This window comes from Heteronotia binoei, chromosome 7, assembly GCF_032191835.1.
Source record: "Heteronotia binoei isolate CCM8104 ecotype False Entrance Well chromosome 7, APGP_CSIRO_Hbin_v1, whole genome shotgun sequence".
In the NCBI taxonomy this organism is placed as follows: Eukaryota; Metazoa; Chordata; class Lepidosauria; order Squamata; family Gekkonidae; genus Heteronotia; species Heteronotia binoei.
In genome coordinates this window covers 19,897,778-19,912,095 of record NC_083229.1, presented here as the reverse complement: position 1 = coordinate 19,912,095, position 14,318 = coordinate 19,897,778, and the positions used below count along the sequence as shown (strand labels likewise).

At 44.2% G+C, this 14,318-nt stretch overlaps 1 protein-coding gene across 3 annotated transcripts in view; it reads right to left on the bottom strand.

Annotated features, from left to right (window-relative positions):
• The window catches only part of CYRIB (CYFIP related Rac1 interactor B), an 88,546-nt gene that overhangs the window by 20,642 nt on the left and 53,586 nt on the right, over positions 1-14,318 (bottom strand). For all 3 annotated transcript variants that reach the window (XM_060243218.1, XM_060243219.1, XM_060243220.1), the window contains one exon: positions 4,847-4,929. In XM_060243218.1, the coding sequence (XP_060099201.1) occupies positions 4,847-4,919 (73 nt within the window). In that variant the 5' untranslated portion in view covers positions 4,920-4,929. The remainder of the gene's footprint in view (positions 1-4,846; positions 4,930-14,318) is intronic.

The following is a 14,318-nucleotide window of genomic DNA, read 5'->3' as shown; positions in this document are numbered from 1 at the left end:
CATGTTGGATTAAGCCAATGGCCCATCCAGTCCAACACTCTGTGTCACACAGTGGCCAATATATACACACACACACACACAAACACACACACACACTGTGGCTAATAGCCACTGATGGACCTCTGCTCCATATTTTTATCTAACCCCCTCTTGAAGCTGACTATGCCTGTAGCCGCCACCACCTCCTATGGCAGTGAATTCCACATGTTAATCACCCTTTGGGTGAAGAAGTACCTCCTTTTATCCGTTCTAACCCAACTGCTCAGCAATTTCATTGAATGCCCACGAGTTCTTGTATTGTGAGAAAGGGAGAAAAGGACTTCTTTCTCTACCTTCTCCATCCTATGCATAATCTTGTAAACCTCTATCATGTCACCCCGCAGTCGAAGTTTCTCCAAGCTAAAGAGCCCCAAGCGTTTTAACCTTTCTTCATAGGGAAAGTGTTCCAAACCTTTAATCATTCTAATTGCCCTTTTCTGCACTTTTTCCAATGCTATAATATCCTTTTTGAGGTGCGGTGACCAGAATTGCACACAGTATTCCAAATGAGACTGCACCATCGATTTATACAGGGGCATTATGATACTGGCTGATTTGTTTTCAATTCCCTTCCTAATAATTCCCAGCATGGCATTGGCCTTTTTTATTGCAATCGCACACTGTCTTGACATTTTCAGTGAGTTATCTACCACGACCCCAAGATCTCTCTCTTGGTCAATCTCTGCCAGTTCACACCCCATCAACTTGTATTTGTAGCTGGGATTCTTGGCCCCAATGTGCATTACTTGCACTTGGCCACATTGAACCTCATCTGCCACGTTGATGCCCACTCACCCAGCCTCAACAGATCCCTTTGGAGTTCCTCACAATCCTCTCTGGTTCTCACCACGCTGAACAATTTAGTGTCATCTGCAAACTTGGCCACTTCACTGCTTACTCTCAACTCCAAATCATTAATGAACAAGTTAAAGAGCATGGGACCCAGTACTGAGCCCTGCGGCACTCCACTGCTTACCGTCCTCCATTGCGAAGACTGCCCATTTATACTCACTCTCTGCTTCCTATTACTCAGCCAGTTTTTGATCCACAAGAGGACCTGTCCTTTTACTCCATGACTCTCGAGCTTACTAAGGAGCCTTTGATGAGGAACTTTATCAAAAGCTTTCTGGAAGTCAAGGTAAACAATATCTATCGGGTCTCCTTTGTCCACGTTTGTTCACCCCCTCAAAGAAATGTAACAGGTTAGTGAGGCAAGATCTTCCCTTACAGAAACCATAATAACTCGTGTTCATCAATGTGCCTACTCATTCTGTCCTTGATAATGGTTTCTACCAACTTTCCCGGTATTGAAGTCAGACTGACTGGCCTGTAGTTTCCTGGATCTCCTCTGGAACCCTTTTTAAAGATGGGGGTGACATTTGCTACCTTCCAGTCCTCATGAACGGAGGCAGATTTCAATGAAAGATGACATATTTTTGTCAGAAGATCCACAAGTTCAACTTTGAGTTCTTTCAGAACTCTTGGATGTATGCCATCTGGACCTGGTGACTTGTTAGTTTTTAATTTGTCTATCAGTTGTAGGACCTCCTCTCTTGTCACCTCAAAGACTCAGGTCTTTCAACACCCCTTCCAATATAAGTGGTTCTGGAGCAGGCAAACACTTCTCATCTTCCACAGTGAAGACGGAGGCAAAAAATGCATTCAGCTTCTCAGCAATTTCTCTATCCTCCTTCAGTATTCCTTTGACCCCTTGGTCATCCAAGGGCCTCCCTGGCTGGTTTCCTGCTTCTAATATATTTGAAGAAATTTTTATTGTTGGTCTTTATGTTTTTTGCAATATGCTCCTCATAGTCCCTTTTTGCCTGCCTGATCACAGTCTTGCATTTGATTTGCCGCAGCCTGTGTTCCCTTTTATTAATCTCACTTGGACTAGCTTTCCACCGCTTAAAGGAGTCCTTCTTATCTTTTACAGCTTCCATTACTTTGTTTGTTAACCATGCAGGCCTTCTCTTATACCTGTTTGTGCCTTTCCTAACTTGTGGTATATATTTTATCTGAGCTTCTAGGATTGTAGTTTTAAATAGCCTCCAAGCTTCCCCAAGGGTTTTGACTGTATTTACCTTTCCTTTCAGTTTCCTCTTCACATGCCTCCTCATCTCAGAGAATTTACCCTTTTAAAGTTAAACGTGGTTTTGCTGGGCTTTTGGGGCAACTCTCTATTTCAATACATCCTGCAACAAGATACAAAGTTGCAAGGTAAGTTCTCAAAGACAACTTTCATACAGTTTCCCATAAATGTCCAAATGGCCAATATAACCAACAGCCACTTTTCAATTGGCCCCTATTCGTTGCCAGAAATAAAAATGATGTCGAAGAAAATCTTTGTAGCTCGAGGGACCCGCTTTGGCATTCAACCCAGCCAGAAATGTGTGGAATCTAGTTCCTGAAAATATTGGACTGGTGCCCCAACTGAAAAGCATATTGCTTCTCTTTTGCAGTGAATAAGCCAGAACACATTTGCTTGCGATGGAAGCCTGTGGTTGAAAAAGGCGTGAACGCCGAAACCGGTCCCTCGGGCTACAAAGATTTTCTTCGACATCATTTTTATTTCTGGCAACGAATACAGGCCAATTAAGTGACTGTTGGTTATATTGGACATTTATGGAAACTGTATGAAAGTTGTCTTTGAGACCTTACCTTGTAACTTTGTATCTTGTTGCATGATGAACTGAATATTTATTACTAATTCTTTGTGCTACACAGTTGTCTTTTCTAGTTTGTATGTACATTTCATTAACAGTGTTTCTCTTTTTTGTGAGTATGGCACATAAATGTGTAGGCTCCACTCCCATGATCGAGATCACCATTCTTTTGGAAGTCCACAGTCATAGCACTTGCACCCGCTTTGTGTGTATCGATTTCAGCCCACACCACGTCAACGGTAGAGGGATGCGTTTCATAACCCAAACAATGATGATAGTCATTGCAACAGTGAAGATCTTTATTTTACAAAGCTAGGCAGAGATCTTCCTTATTCCTGAATAGTGCCACAAGTAAACAAATACCTGTAGCGAGCAAGATGTGTTTTGTCTGTGTGCTCAAGTAAGAGAATCTGTTTATACAGTCTGTTATCCTGGAAGAGTGCCACTCCTTCAAAACTCGCTCCAACCCTTGAATTGTTTAGAGTTTAGAGCAGCTGAAGAGAGAGGGAAGAGAACCACTTCCATAACAGCAAGGCGATCCAAGACTTTCATGCAACGTGGTCTGATTGCCTGAAACACCTTTGAATTGCTTCCTCAAGGACCTGGGAGCACTTGTTCGTAACAGCTCTCTCGGGGGGTGGGGGGAACGACACAATCACCCTTCAAGCTCAGAAGGACACAGCCTGCATCTTATTTTAATGAAGCAAAAGTGAGAACATTTGCATGTGGAAGAAGAACTTCCTGGCAGAGTGAAAATGGAAGAAGAACTTCCTGTCCTTTAATGCTGCACAGACTGGCTAGAAATTCTGCCTCTATATAAGGCAGCTTCCTAAGTTTGCATTAAGAGAGCCTCAGGCTTCTTTCGTGCTCCTGGGAGAATAAGAAGCAAAAGCATCTAGTTAGATAAAGGTTCACGGGGCAGCAGTGAAGAATTGCAAGTAAAAACCTTTAGGTTAGCGAGGTGAAATTTTGAAGCTGCTCCAGTCTATTTTGGCACACCAGCTACTATGGCAACGACATCAGCGGCCCTTGCTGAGCATCTGCAGTTCGCACTGTTTTAATAAACCTCTTGGCACTGTTCTCTGAGAGTTGTGTTTACTACTATGGAACAAAGTCCCTTTTTTAAAAAGGGGGGGGGGGGAGAGAATTAGGTATGGATTCACAGCAAATTCTCTCTTGTTTAAGGTGCCTAGTGGCAACTTAAAGACCAACAAAATTTCAAGGGCATAAGCTTTCAAGAGTCAAAGCTCCCTTCTTCGGTTACAAGTCAGAATGGAGACCTCTGAGACTTTCTATCCCAGTCAGAGGGACCTGAAACTAAGCTCGTGAATATCCAATGCTCAGCAACACATATCGTTCACGCTGTAATTGCTGAAGACAACTGAAGGAAAACTCCACAAGTTGCCGCCATGCATGAGCTCTCAGAAACTTGGAATGGGGAAAAGGGAGCTATAATATTTCCCTGAAATGACCATGCAGAATTCTATGGGTTGCCATCAGGGGTTTTTTTTTGGTTGCAGGAACTCCTTTGCATATTTGGCCATACCCACCTGATGTAGACAATCCTCCAAGAGCTTACAGGGCTCTTCGTTCAGGGCCTACTATAAGCTCCAGGAGGATTGGCTACATCAGGGGGTGTGGCCTAATAAGCAAAGGAGTCTCTGCTACAAAAGAAGCCCTGGTCGCCATACAAATCCTTATGAGAACATGTACACTCGCCCCAGTGGTTGAAATAGCCCATTCATAGTGGCATTTCAGCTGAAGAAAATGACATGAGGAATAAATAAGCTTATCTTCTCCACCCCAATCTGAAACAGGGAAGGGCATGAACCTTAAAAAAACACCTTGAGAGGACTCATTCATGGTGCAGTGTTTTGTGCAATTCACTCCCAAGGCCCCTTTACAATGAATGCTAGCGCCTCTCCCCATACAGTCTGTCTGTAAACAGTACACTTGAAGCAACGGAGCAGCGGCAAACCAAGGTTACCTGTGAAGGACTTAATTTGCCAGTAAGACTCTCCAGAGACTACAGCTCAGCTGCATCAAGTTATGATGTGCGATCAGCATACTATGGAAACAAGAACCCTACTGTGGGCTGAAAGTAAACGTGCACCCACACGTGCATTTTATATACATGTTCTTACTTTCAAAATCAAGGAAAAAGTTTGGTCCCTGCTCGAGGTCTGTGCACGTCAAAACTTTAAGAAGGTTCCCCATGTTAAGACACCTGTGGAAAGAAGAGAAAAGACAGCCTGTTTATGGAGCCACAAGTGAGAGTGAATAGAGAAAGAATAATCTGGATAATGTTGAGTACCCGTGCCAAGTTCCTCGGAAATGAAGCATTACCCCCAACTTTCCCCATGTGAAAAATAGTTTTCCCACTGAATGGAAACACCTTCAGAGAGCTGCTACGAAAGCCAGGCAGACAATTCTCCAACCACACTTGTAAGTTATTCATTTTTCATTAGATTCTCTTGCCCAGAGCAGAGAAATAGATCAAGAATGTAACCTGTAAAGTGTGTGTGGGGGGGGGGGGGGGGGGCTATTATTACATGAGACAAGTCCATGGTTATCAAGGATAACATGAAATTCTGAGCTGCTCCCTATGAAGTAGCCACCACTACTCTTACAGAAAAACCGTGGGTCTCAGAAGGCCCTGATGACAAACAAACACACACGCTGTGCACACACCACAGCATCTCCAGCTCTTTAATGCTGACACAGATTCCAGAGGTTTCAGCAGAATTCTCTCTGCCTGCCATTTGTATTATCTGGGAACAATACACCATAAGGTATTAATGACACTGGCTAAATAGATCATTTAGGAATTCGCTTTCTGGGTCAGTCTTCTACCCAATAGTTAGACGTCAAATGAAAAGCTTATTGGATTTTTGTTAAACATAATGACATTTTTAATCTAACTATTTGGGAGGGGGGGGGCAGGGAACGATCCCAGCCACCACCACGATATACTGGTCATATCTTCATTCCACCCATCTCTTCTAACGGTTCTTGGAATACTTCAGAAGTGACTTAGTGCACCTGTGATTTAATATAGCATCAGACTCTTAAATGGAATTATAGGTCTCAGCATTTTTGAAGAAGAAGACTGTAGATTTATATCCCGCCCTTCTCTCTAAATCAGAGACTCAGAGCAGCTTACAATCTCCTATATCTTCTCCCTCCACAAAAGAGGTTGTGAGGTGGGTGGGGCTGAGAGAGCTCTCCCAGCAGCTGCCCTTTTAAGAACAACCTCTGCGAGAGCTATGACTGACCCAAGGCCATTACAGCAGCTGCAAATGGAGGAGTGGGGAATCAACGTGGTTCTCCCAGATAAGAGTCCATACACTTAACCACTACACCAAACTGGATGAACCACACCTGACCGGATTGTACTGATTCTAAATCTTGCTGTATGATTTATTTGACGTACGCTGTCTTGAAGACCCACACGGTTTCAATAAGGTGCAATATAACTAGTTTAACCAAACCAACACAGAAATCTGAAAAGCCACACTTCATGTTAGAAATAAATGGACGTTATAATATCTGAAATTCACAGAGTTAACTTATATCATACCAAGAAGGATTCAGACAGCGAGACTGTCATAGAACAGGGAAGGTGATCTACAACTGACAATATACTTCTTGGCATATTGTCTAATAAACAGATCAGTTTAAAGTGGCTGCCATTCATAGCAGTTGTCAGAGCAGATGAATGTGAACTGATACCGCTGCCCACAAAACTACAGCAATTGTGTTGTATTTTTACTATGTACATTCAGGTTTTGTTGTTTGGGGTGTTTTTATCCATTTGTGAGGCTTAGATGTTTGCATTTGTATAAAGTCGCAAAACACACTGCACTTTGTACCAGATGCCCAAACTACAAAGTACGTGACAAATGCGCATCTTCTAATTGCATTCAATTATACAATCAAAATAAGCTGGGCACCAGAAAGAAGCAGGAAATCGAACAATATAGTTTTATTTGTTTGTTTCTAATCAGACGGAATAGCAATTTACATCTATTCATCAATAAAGAGTAAAGAGTAAAAGATATTTTAATGTCACATAGCAAAACTCAACCATTTTCCCTACATAGCTTTTAAGAAATGCATCTTTCATTACATAAAAAAGAAAGAAAAAGGGACCTATTTTTCTTCTGAACGCTGAAAATAAACGTTACCTACTTTAATCATTTACTTTTGTCTATTTCTATGTGCTTCTTCTCATGCTGAAGTTATTTGATACATGAATTGCAGACTTAATGGCTACGGCCATGTGGGGGTCACACTACTAGTCGTACTCAATTACTCTACTAAGCATCCCTCCCGGCATCTTACAAAAATAAATAAAATAAAATGCTTTTTGCCAGATTCTGTTTTGAATTACTATGTTCAGAAGACTGTCCTCTTAGCATCTCCTAATGCTTCCCAGCGTTTTCTAAGATATCGGTGAAGAGCCTTCTTGGGCCCAACGGCCCACGTTGTGGGAAAACGACGAGGCTGGCCGAGAAACAGTTCCAAACTTGACCTACTTTCTCAGAGGAAGACATACGGGACGCCACATTTCATTACAGTGACCTGGCCCGTTAACAGCCCTTGTGGGGTCGTCTGATGCTGAGCGCTGTGTCAAAACCAGACAAGCGGAAAGCTGAGACATATTTTCAAAACAAGATCGGCACGCATGGCCCTTCGTGCTGAAAACATCCCCGACACATTGCGGGGGTGGGGGGGGGGCATGGCTTGATCCAGAGAAAATGCAACAGAGATAGACAATGTAAAAATCAGCTACCAGAAATAGTTTCCTGAGGGGAGGGAGAGTACATTAATAGCTGTTTTGTCCACAGCTAGTGAACAAGGGACTTGGATTACTAACCCTCCTTTTCCATATTTGTGGGGGATGAGGACTACAGATCAAGAATTCCTCACAGCCTAAAATGGGTGAGGTGGAAAATGACAGTGCTTTTTCATTTGAGAGAGCTACAAAAAGGAATGAGGAGATGCACACAGGCAGAATGAGATTTCTAAATAATAACCTTAGATAAATGCTTCTAAAATTCCCCTTTTTTCTTTGTCCTTCTCAACTGGTGGAACTTCAAAAGGGCATATTAATTTTCAAAACATATTCTGTTCCTCCATCTCCTCTTATTCTCCGACACATGGCATCATATTCGGCAAAAGATCAGTACAGCCAAAGACAGAAGCACCTAAGGAGACGGCTACTATTTTTGAGGTTCAAAGCAACCCCTTGAAAGTTCCAATGTAGCCTTGAATTCGGGAAAAGCAGTGTGTCAGCAGGTGTTTTCCCTTCCACCCACAGAAAAAATGCACCCAGCTAGTTCAAGTCGGCGGAAGCTGGGATCAGGTGGCCATCAAGGTTGACTCAGCCTTCCATCCTTCCAAGGTCAGTAAAATGAGAACCCAGCTTGCTGGGGGAAAAGTGTAGATGACTGGGGAAGGCAATGGCAAACCATCCCATAAAAAATCTGCCATGGAAACGTGATGCGATATCACCCCAGAGTCAGAAACGGCTGGTGCTTGCACAGGGGACTACCTTTACCTTTAGTTCAACTCGGGCCCCAATGCAAGCAATGTGGACCTTTTGGCCAGCCAGAATGAAGATGAAGCAACATGAAATGATGGGCAACTGCTCACAACAACTGCATTTCCAACCAGAAGAAAAACTGAATTTACTGGTTTGTTTTGCATCAGTTAAAACAAACCAAAATACAGGAACAGCCACCGTTTCTAAACTGAAGCCAAGTTCACATGTGCAAGTCTTCTTGATCTGCATAATTTATTCCAAGGAATGGCAGCATTTTTAGCACAAAATTCCATGCCTCTGGGCTGCAAAAGAAGGAAAAAAGCAGAACCCACAAATACACAACAGACAATGCGATCTGAATATGGAAATAACAGGGACTAACCGCCAAGCACTGGGGGAGGGGGGTTAAAAGACTTGGCGACACTCTCTCTTTAGCAAGCTGAATATTTTTATCTTCTCCAAACACAACTGAGAGCTGCCATCAAAGAGATTCTGAACGCTGATAAGATTGGTCTGGTGATGAGGCCCTCAGCAACAGATGACACCACAAACTCAGCAGCCAATCAGATCACAATATGCCTTCTTCAGATACCAAAGCATACAGCTATGTGAAAGCAATATAAGTGAAGCAGCCTTTCCAAAGCCAACTGACAGCCCCTCCTATCTTAGCAACTTCTCTTCCACGTTAGGGAAAAAAATAATAATTTGACAGGCCGGATGTTCAGTTCTTTACTCTGCCTCATTCTGAATGGTACAGCAAATGGTACAGAAACATCTACGAGCACCGGCTCACGCTGGAACGTCCACTCCATCCTCACACTATTGGAAGCTGCTGACTGGCAAGCTCTGCATCTGAGCTCATGTCTGCAAAATAATTAAATAGCTGCATGCATGAACAGAAGAGGCCGGCTGTTAGGGAAAGCGTGCCTGTCAAAGTTGAAATAAGAGAAAAGGCCTCTCCAAAGTATGTTAACAGTTTACTGGCTACAGTCATTGACTGGGGTCTTTTAAATTGTGCTTTCAGCCTTCTAAGTGGGTGGGGTTCAGCCTCGGGTTGTTAGAGGAGGACTAACTGTTGCAGTGAACAACTTTGCCTCTGGTCTCCAGTGACTTCGGTTCACATTTATTCGTCCATGGGGAGACACAACAGAAGGACTCCAGACTATCCCATGAGTGGGTCCTCTGGCTCTTCTGGGCCAGAGCCCACAGAGCTGTTCTTCTAGTAGTTTGCCAGTCCAGGTAGTTGAGAGCCAGTTTAGTGTAGTGGTTAAGTGTGCAAACTCTTTTCTGGGAGAACTGGGTTTGATTCCCCACTCCTCCACTTGCAGCTGCTGGAATGGCCTTGGGTCGGCCATAGTTCTCGCAGAGCTGTCCTGGAAAGGGCGGCTGCTGGGAGAACCCTCTCAGCCCCACCCAACTCACAGGGTGTCTGTTGTGGGGGAGGAAGATACAGGAGATTGTAAGCGCTCTGAGCCTCTGATTCAGAGAGAAGGGGCGGGGTATAAATCTGCAGTCTTCTTCTTATAAGGGGCTCCTTGCGCCTGTGGAAAGGAGCACTTGGAGGGGAAACAGCTCGGTGGGATTCAACTACTACTCTGTGTCCACGTTATGCTGCAGACTCCTGCTGCTTGTGCTGCAGGCTGCTAGCTAGGACACCTACAGGGGGATTCCAAATATCCGAGGTGCTTTACCCACGACTCACAGTGCAATCCTGTGCAGAATCACGCCAGTCTAAGCTCCCTGAAATCAAAACGGTTAGATTGGAGCAACTCTGCCTAGGACTGCACACACAGTAATCCTTGAAAACAACCCCTAAGACGGTAGTTCCCGGCCTTTTCGGTATGGCGACTCACAAGTCCAAATATATTTGGGTATGGTGACCCATCAAGGACTGGCCCAAGGGGTTTTTTTGGCACCTGAGGCAAACTATGACCCTGGTACCCGTCTAGCTCAGCATTCCAATTTAGACAGCGGCTCACCAGATGTTTTTGAGGAACCAACTCACACTGCACAAAGAATGCAGCTGCCTGCGCTATGAACATGCCCCCCCCCCCAGCAAGTGGCATTCCAACAGACATATGGAGTGATATTCCAGCTTTTGACCACGTTCCTCTTCTCCATTACTCCTTCTGGTCTCCCTTTTCTGGTCACCACACCTCAAAAAAGATATTACAGCATTGGGAAAAGTCCAGAAAAGGGCAACTAGGATGATTAAAGGGTTGGAACACTTTCCCTTTGAAGAAACTCTTGAAGAAAGGTTAAAGCACTTGGGGCTCCTTAGCTTGGAGAAATGTCGACTGAGGGGTGACACGACAGAAGTTTACAAGATTATGCATGGGATAGAGAAGGTAGAGAAAGAAGTACTTTTCTCCCTTTCTCACAATACAAGAACTCACGGGCACTCAATGAAATTGCTGAGCAGTCAGGTTAGAATGGATAAACGGAAGTATTTCTTCACCCAAAGGGTGATTAACAGATGGAATTCACTGCCACAGGAGGTGGTGGCAGCTACATACATAGATGGCTTCAAGAGGGGACTGGATAAACATATGGAGCAGAGGTCCATCAGTGGCTATTAGCCAGAAAGTACAGATGAAACTCTGTCAGGGGCAGAGATGCTCTGTAATCTTGTTGCTTGGAGGGGGCAACAGTGGGAGGGCTTCTAGCGTCCTGGCCCCACTAGTGGACCTTCTAATGGCACGTTGCTACTGCGTGACACAGAGTGTTAGACTGGATGTGCCACTGGCCTGATCCAAAATGGCTTCTCTTATGTTCTTATGCTAAGCAACTCACTCTAGTAACCATCAGGATGCCTATCACTTGATCAAAACATACATGCAGTGAAGAGAAAAACAACTCATGCATGACATGGAAGATACTGTTTCAAGGGTCAGATCTTGGTTTCCAAAACGTACAAGAGAGCAACAGAAAGGGCAGGGATGGATGTTAGGGAAGGCTGGCCTGCAACCCACTTTCAGAGGCTTCATGACCCACTTTTGGGTCCCAATCTACAGGCTGGGAAACAACAGCCTCAGAGAATATTAGTTCCTTCAAGGCCACCCATTGTGTCCCTGGCTAAGGTATGATTTGAACCAGGGACGTCCCGGTTCACCAGATCAGCGACTCTGCTAACTCTGCCAAACAAAGAAAAACAGGGAAAACACACCCAAGCAAGGCATGCAGATATGCTTAGTACAGGGACTGAGTAATAGTCACTGATTTCCCTTTCCTTGGCTCAACGTAGCTGGAGACAACAGAGCAAGGAAACGGCTTGTGGGAAGGAATCAAACTGCCATAAATATATACAATCATGGCCTCAGACTTGTTTTGACCTCATGTCCCTTTTTTCTACACATCCAGTCCCATAACGAGTTCTGGAGAAATCCAAATCATGCAAACTGTTCTGTGTCGTTCTGTTTATTAAGAAAAGGGAATTATACTGCTTTTGCTTTTGGATAGTCACAGGAGAACCGCAGGTTCTGAAAAATATTCTTCCAAAATCCTTTCCAGCAATCCCGCCAACTTGTAGTCTCTTTTCCACTGCTGACATCTAGTGGTGGGTTTTTAGCATGCCACCTTACGTTGACAGAACAGAGATGTGAGGACAGTAAATCCTGTTATCGTGTCCTCTTTGGAAAGCTGTCAAAAGTGTCAATCTGTTGGCAGCAACTGTTCATTCAGAAGTTCTTCTCATTTTGCTTTGCGGTATTTACACAGTGAAAATAACTCCAGAGATGTATAGAAAGGGGGGGGGGGGATTGTGGAAAGGAGACACATTCACTGGAGTGCAAATAAACATTTGCAGGATTCAAAGAGACAGTCTGGTGTAGTAGTTAAGTGCATAGACTCTTATCTGGGAAAATCAGGTTAGATTCCCCACTCCTCCACCTGTAGCTGCTGGAATGGCCTTGGGTCAGCCATAGCTATCTCAGAGCTGTCCTTGAAAGGGCAGCTGCTGTGAGAGACCTCTCAGCTCCACCCACCTCACATGGTGTCTGTTGTGGGGGAGGAAGATAAAGGAGATCGTGAGCCGCTCTGAGATTCTGATTCAGGGTGGAGGGCGGAATATAAATCCAATGTCGTCGTCGTCGTCTTCAAATTCACTCACTTAAACAACAATAGCTACTTACAGTGGGGGGAATATTTTAGCCATGTTGCAGTCCTTGTCTCCTCTATAAACAGGAGGTACAGAGAGGCCACTATGATGTGGATTAAAATCGTCTCTTGTTCAAAAACAACAACAAAAGAATATTTTCTTATGCAATATGGTTCTCTGCTACTTCCACTGGAATTAACATGAAACAAAGCAAATATCCCACAATGCTCCCTTATTCTGACTCCTGAGTACCCAGAACAAAATATTTTATTTCTTAAAAATCAATCTAGGGCAACAGATGTGTCTAAAAAGTAAAACAATAAACACACACAACCACTTGCATTCCACTCAACTGAGAGCACCGTCCTTTTGTCAGCCAGGGGTGGAATTCTAGCAGGAGCTCCTTTGCATATTAGCCCACACACCCCTGATGTAGCCAATCCTCCAAGATTTTTTGCGTAAGCTCTCGGAGGATTGGCTACATCGGGGGGGAGGGGGTGGCCTAATATGCAAAGGAGCTCCTGCTATATAATTCCACCCCTGGTCATCACTAAGATCTACGTTTATGTAAAAAAAGTATGCAGAGTAAAAAAAAGCCTCATCACAGCATGCAAGAAGACAATCTTGAATTCACCCCAAACTGAATCTATGTGCTGAATATGCCCTAAAGAGTAGGAAGAAAACAAAGACAACCCTTGAAGCATTCAAGGAAATCAGCAGAGAAACTGCAATGTGTAAGGGAAAGAAGTCCTATACCTGTCATCTAAACAGAGACAAGTTTAAGGTATCACAAGCACACACACACCCCATCAAACCTTAGGATACGCAGTATGCATTTACACTAAGCTTGATTGAAGAACTGTTACTAAAGAATGGGCTTTCATGCTAAAAGCAAGCAGTCTCTCTTAACTAAATCGGCTGCTGTTTCATCACATGCTAAAAACTCCAGAGCAGGAGCTGTTTTCCTGTAGCTTCTTCTCATGTTTCCATGGCAATGGAAACCAGGATCTCAGAGTGGCACCAGTTGCAAAATGTTCCTCCCATCCAACCGTTGCCTGGCCTGGGGAGAGGGCACCAATCAGGACAGGGATGTGAGATTTGCACAGCTCACCCTGTCCAGTGAGGGAGAAGTAGCACCCTGGACACTCTGGTGACATCCAAACGGGAGCACATACAGCCGGGGCTGCGCGGACTGCACTGGCTGCCGGTTATCTACCGAGTCCAGTACAAAGTGTTGGTTATTACCTTTAAAGCCCTATATGGCCGAGGACCTGCCTACCTAAGGGACCGTCTCTCCCCGTATGAACCCCAGAGGGCACTGAGGTCAGCAAGTAAAAACAAAATGACCATCCCTGGGCCGAGAGAGGCCAGGCTCCAAAGCACCAGGGTGCGAGCCTTTTCAGTTGCGGCACCTGCACTGTGGAACCAGCTCCCGGAGGAGGTGCGGGCCCTGCGGAACCTCGACCAGTTCCGCAGGGCCTGCAAGACTGCCCTTTTTAGACACGCCTATAAAGATACGGACTGCTGAGTTGCAATGAACGAAGAACCGCCATCTTTAACACCATTTAAACTGGCAGAATCAGCGCCAGAACAGCTATTACTGCCAGATATATATATAATGTAATTGTAAATTAAGTATTTTAACTGAATTAACGGGTTTTTATATGTGTAATTTTAATTGCTAATCTAATGTTTTACTATTTATGTTAATATATTACTTACTGTTAGCCGCCCTGAGCCGCTTTGCGGGGAGGGCGGGGTAGAAATAAAATTTATTATTATTATTATTATTATATTACTGCTTAGAAATAGATCCAGTATACACTCTCTTTGGAGCAGGGTTAATTAAGGACCAAGGCACACAATCAAGCTGGCATGTTAAAAATGTGCCTTGCACAGAGCCATGTATGCTGGAGAGGTGGCATGGCTACAGAGCGTGTATATCCTCCCTGTCTGTCCCTGTTAAAACCAC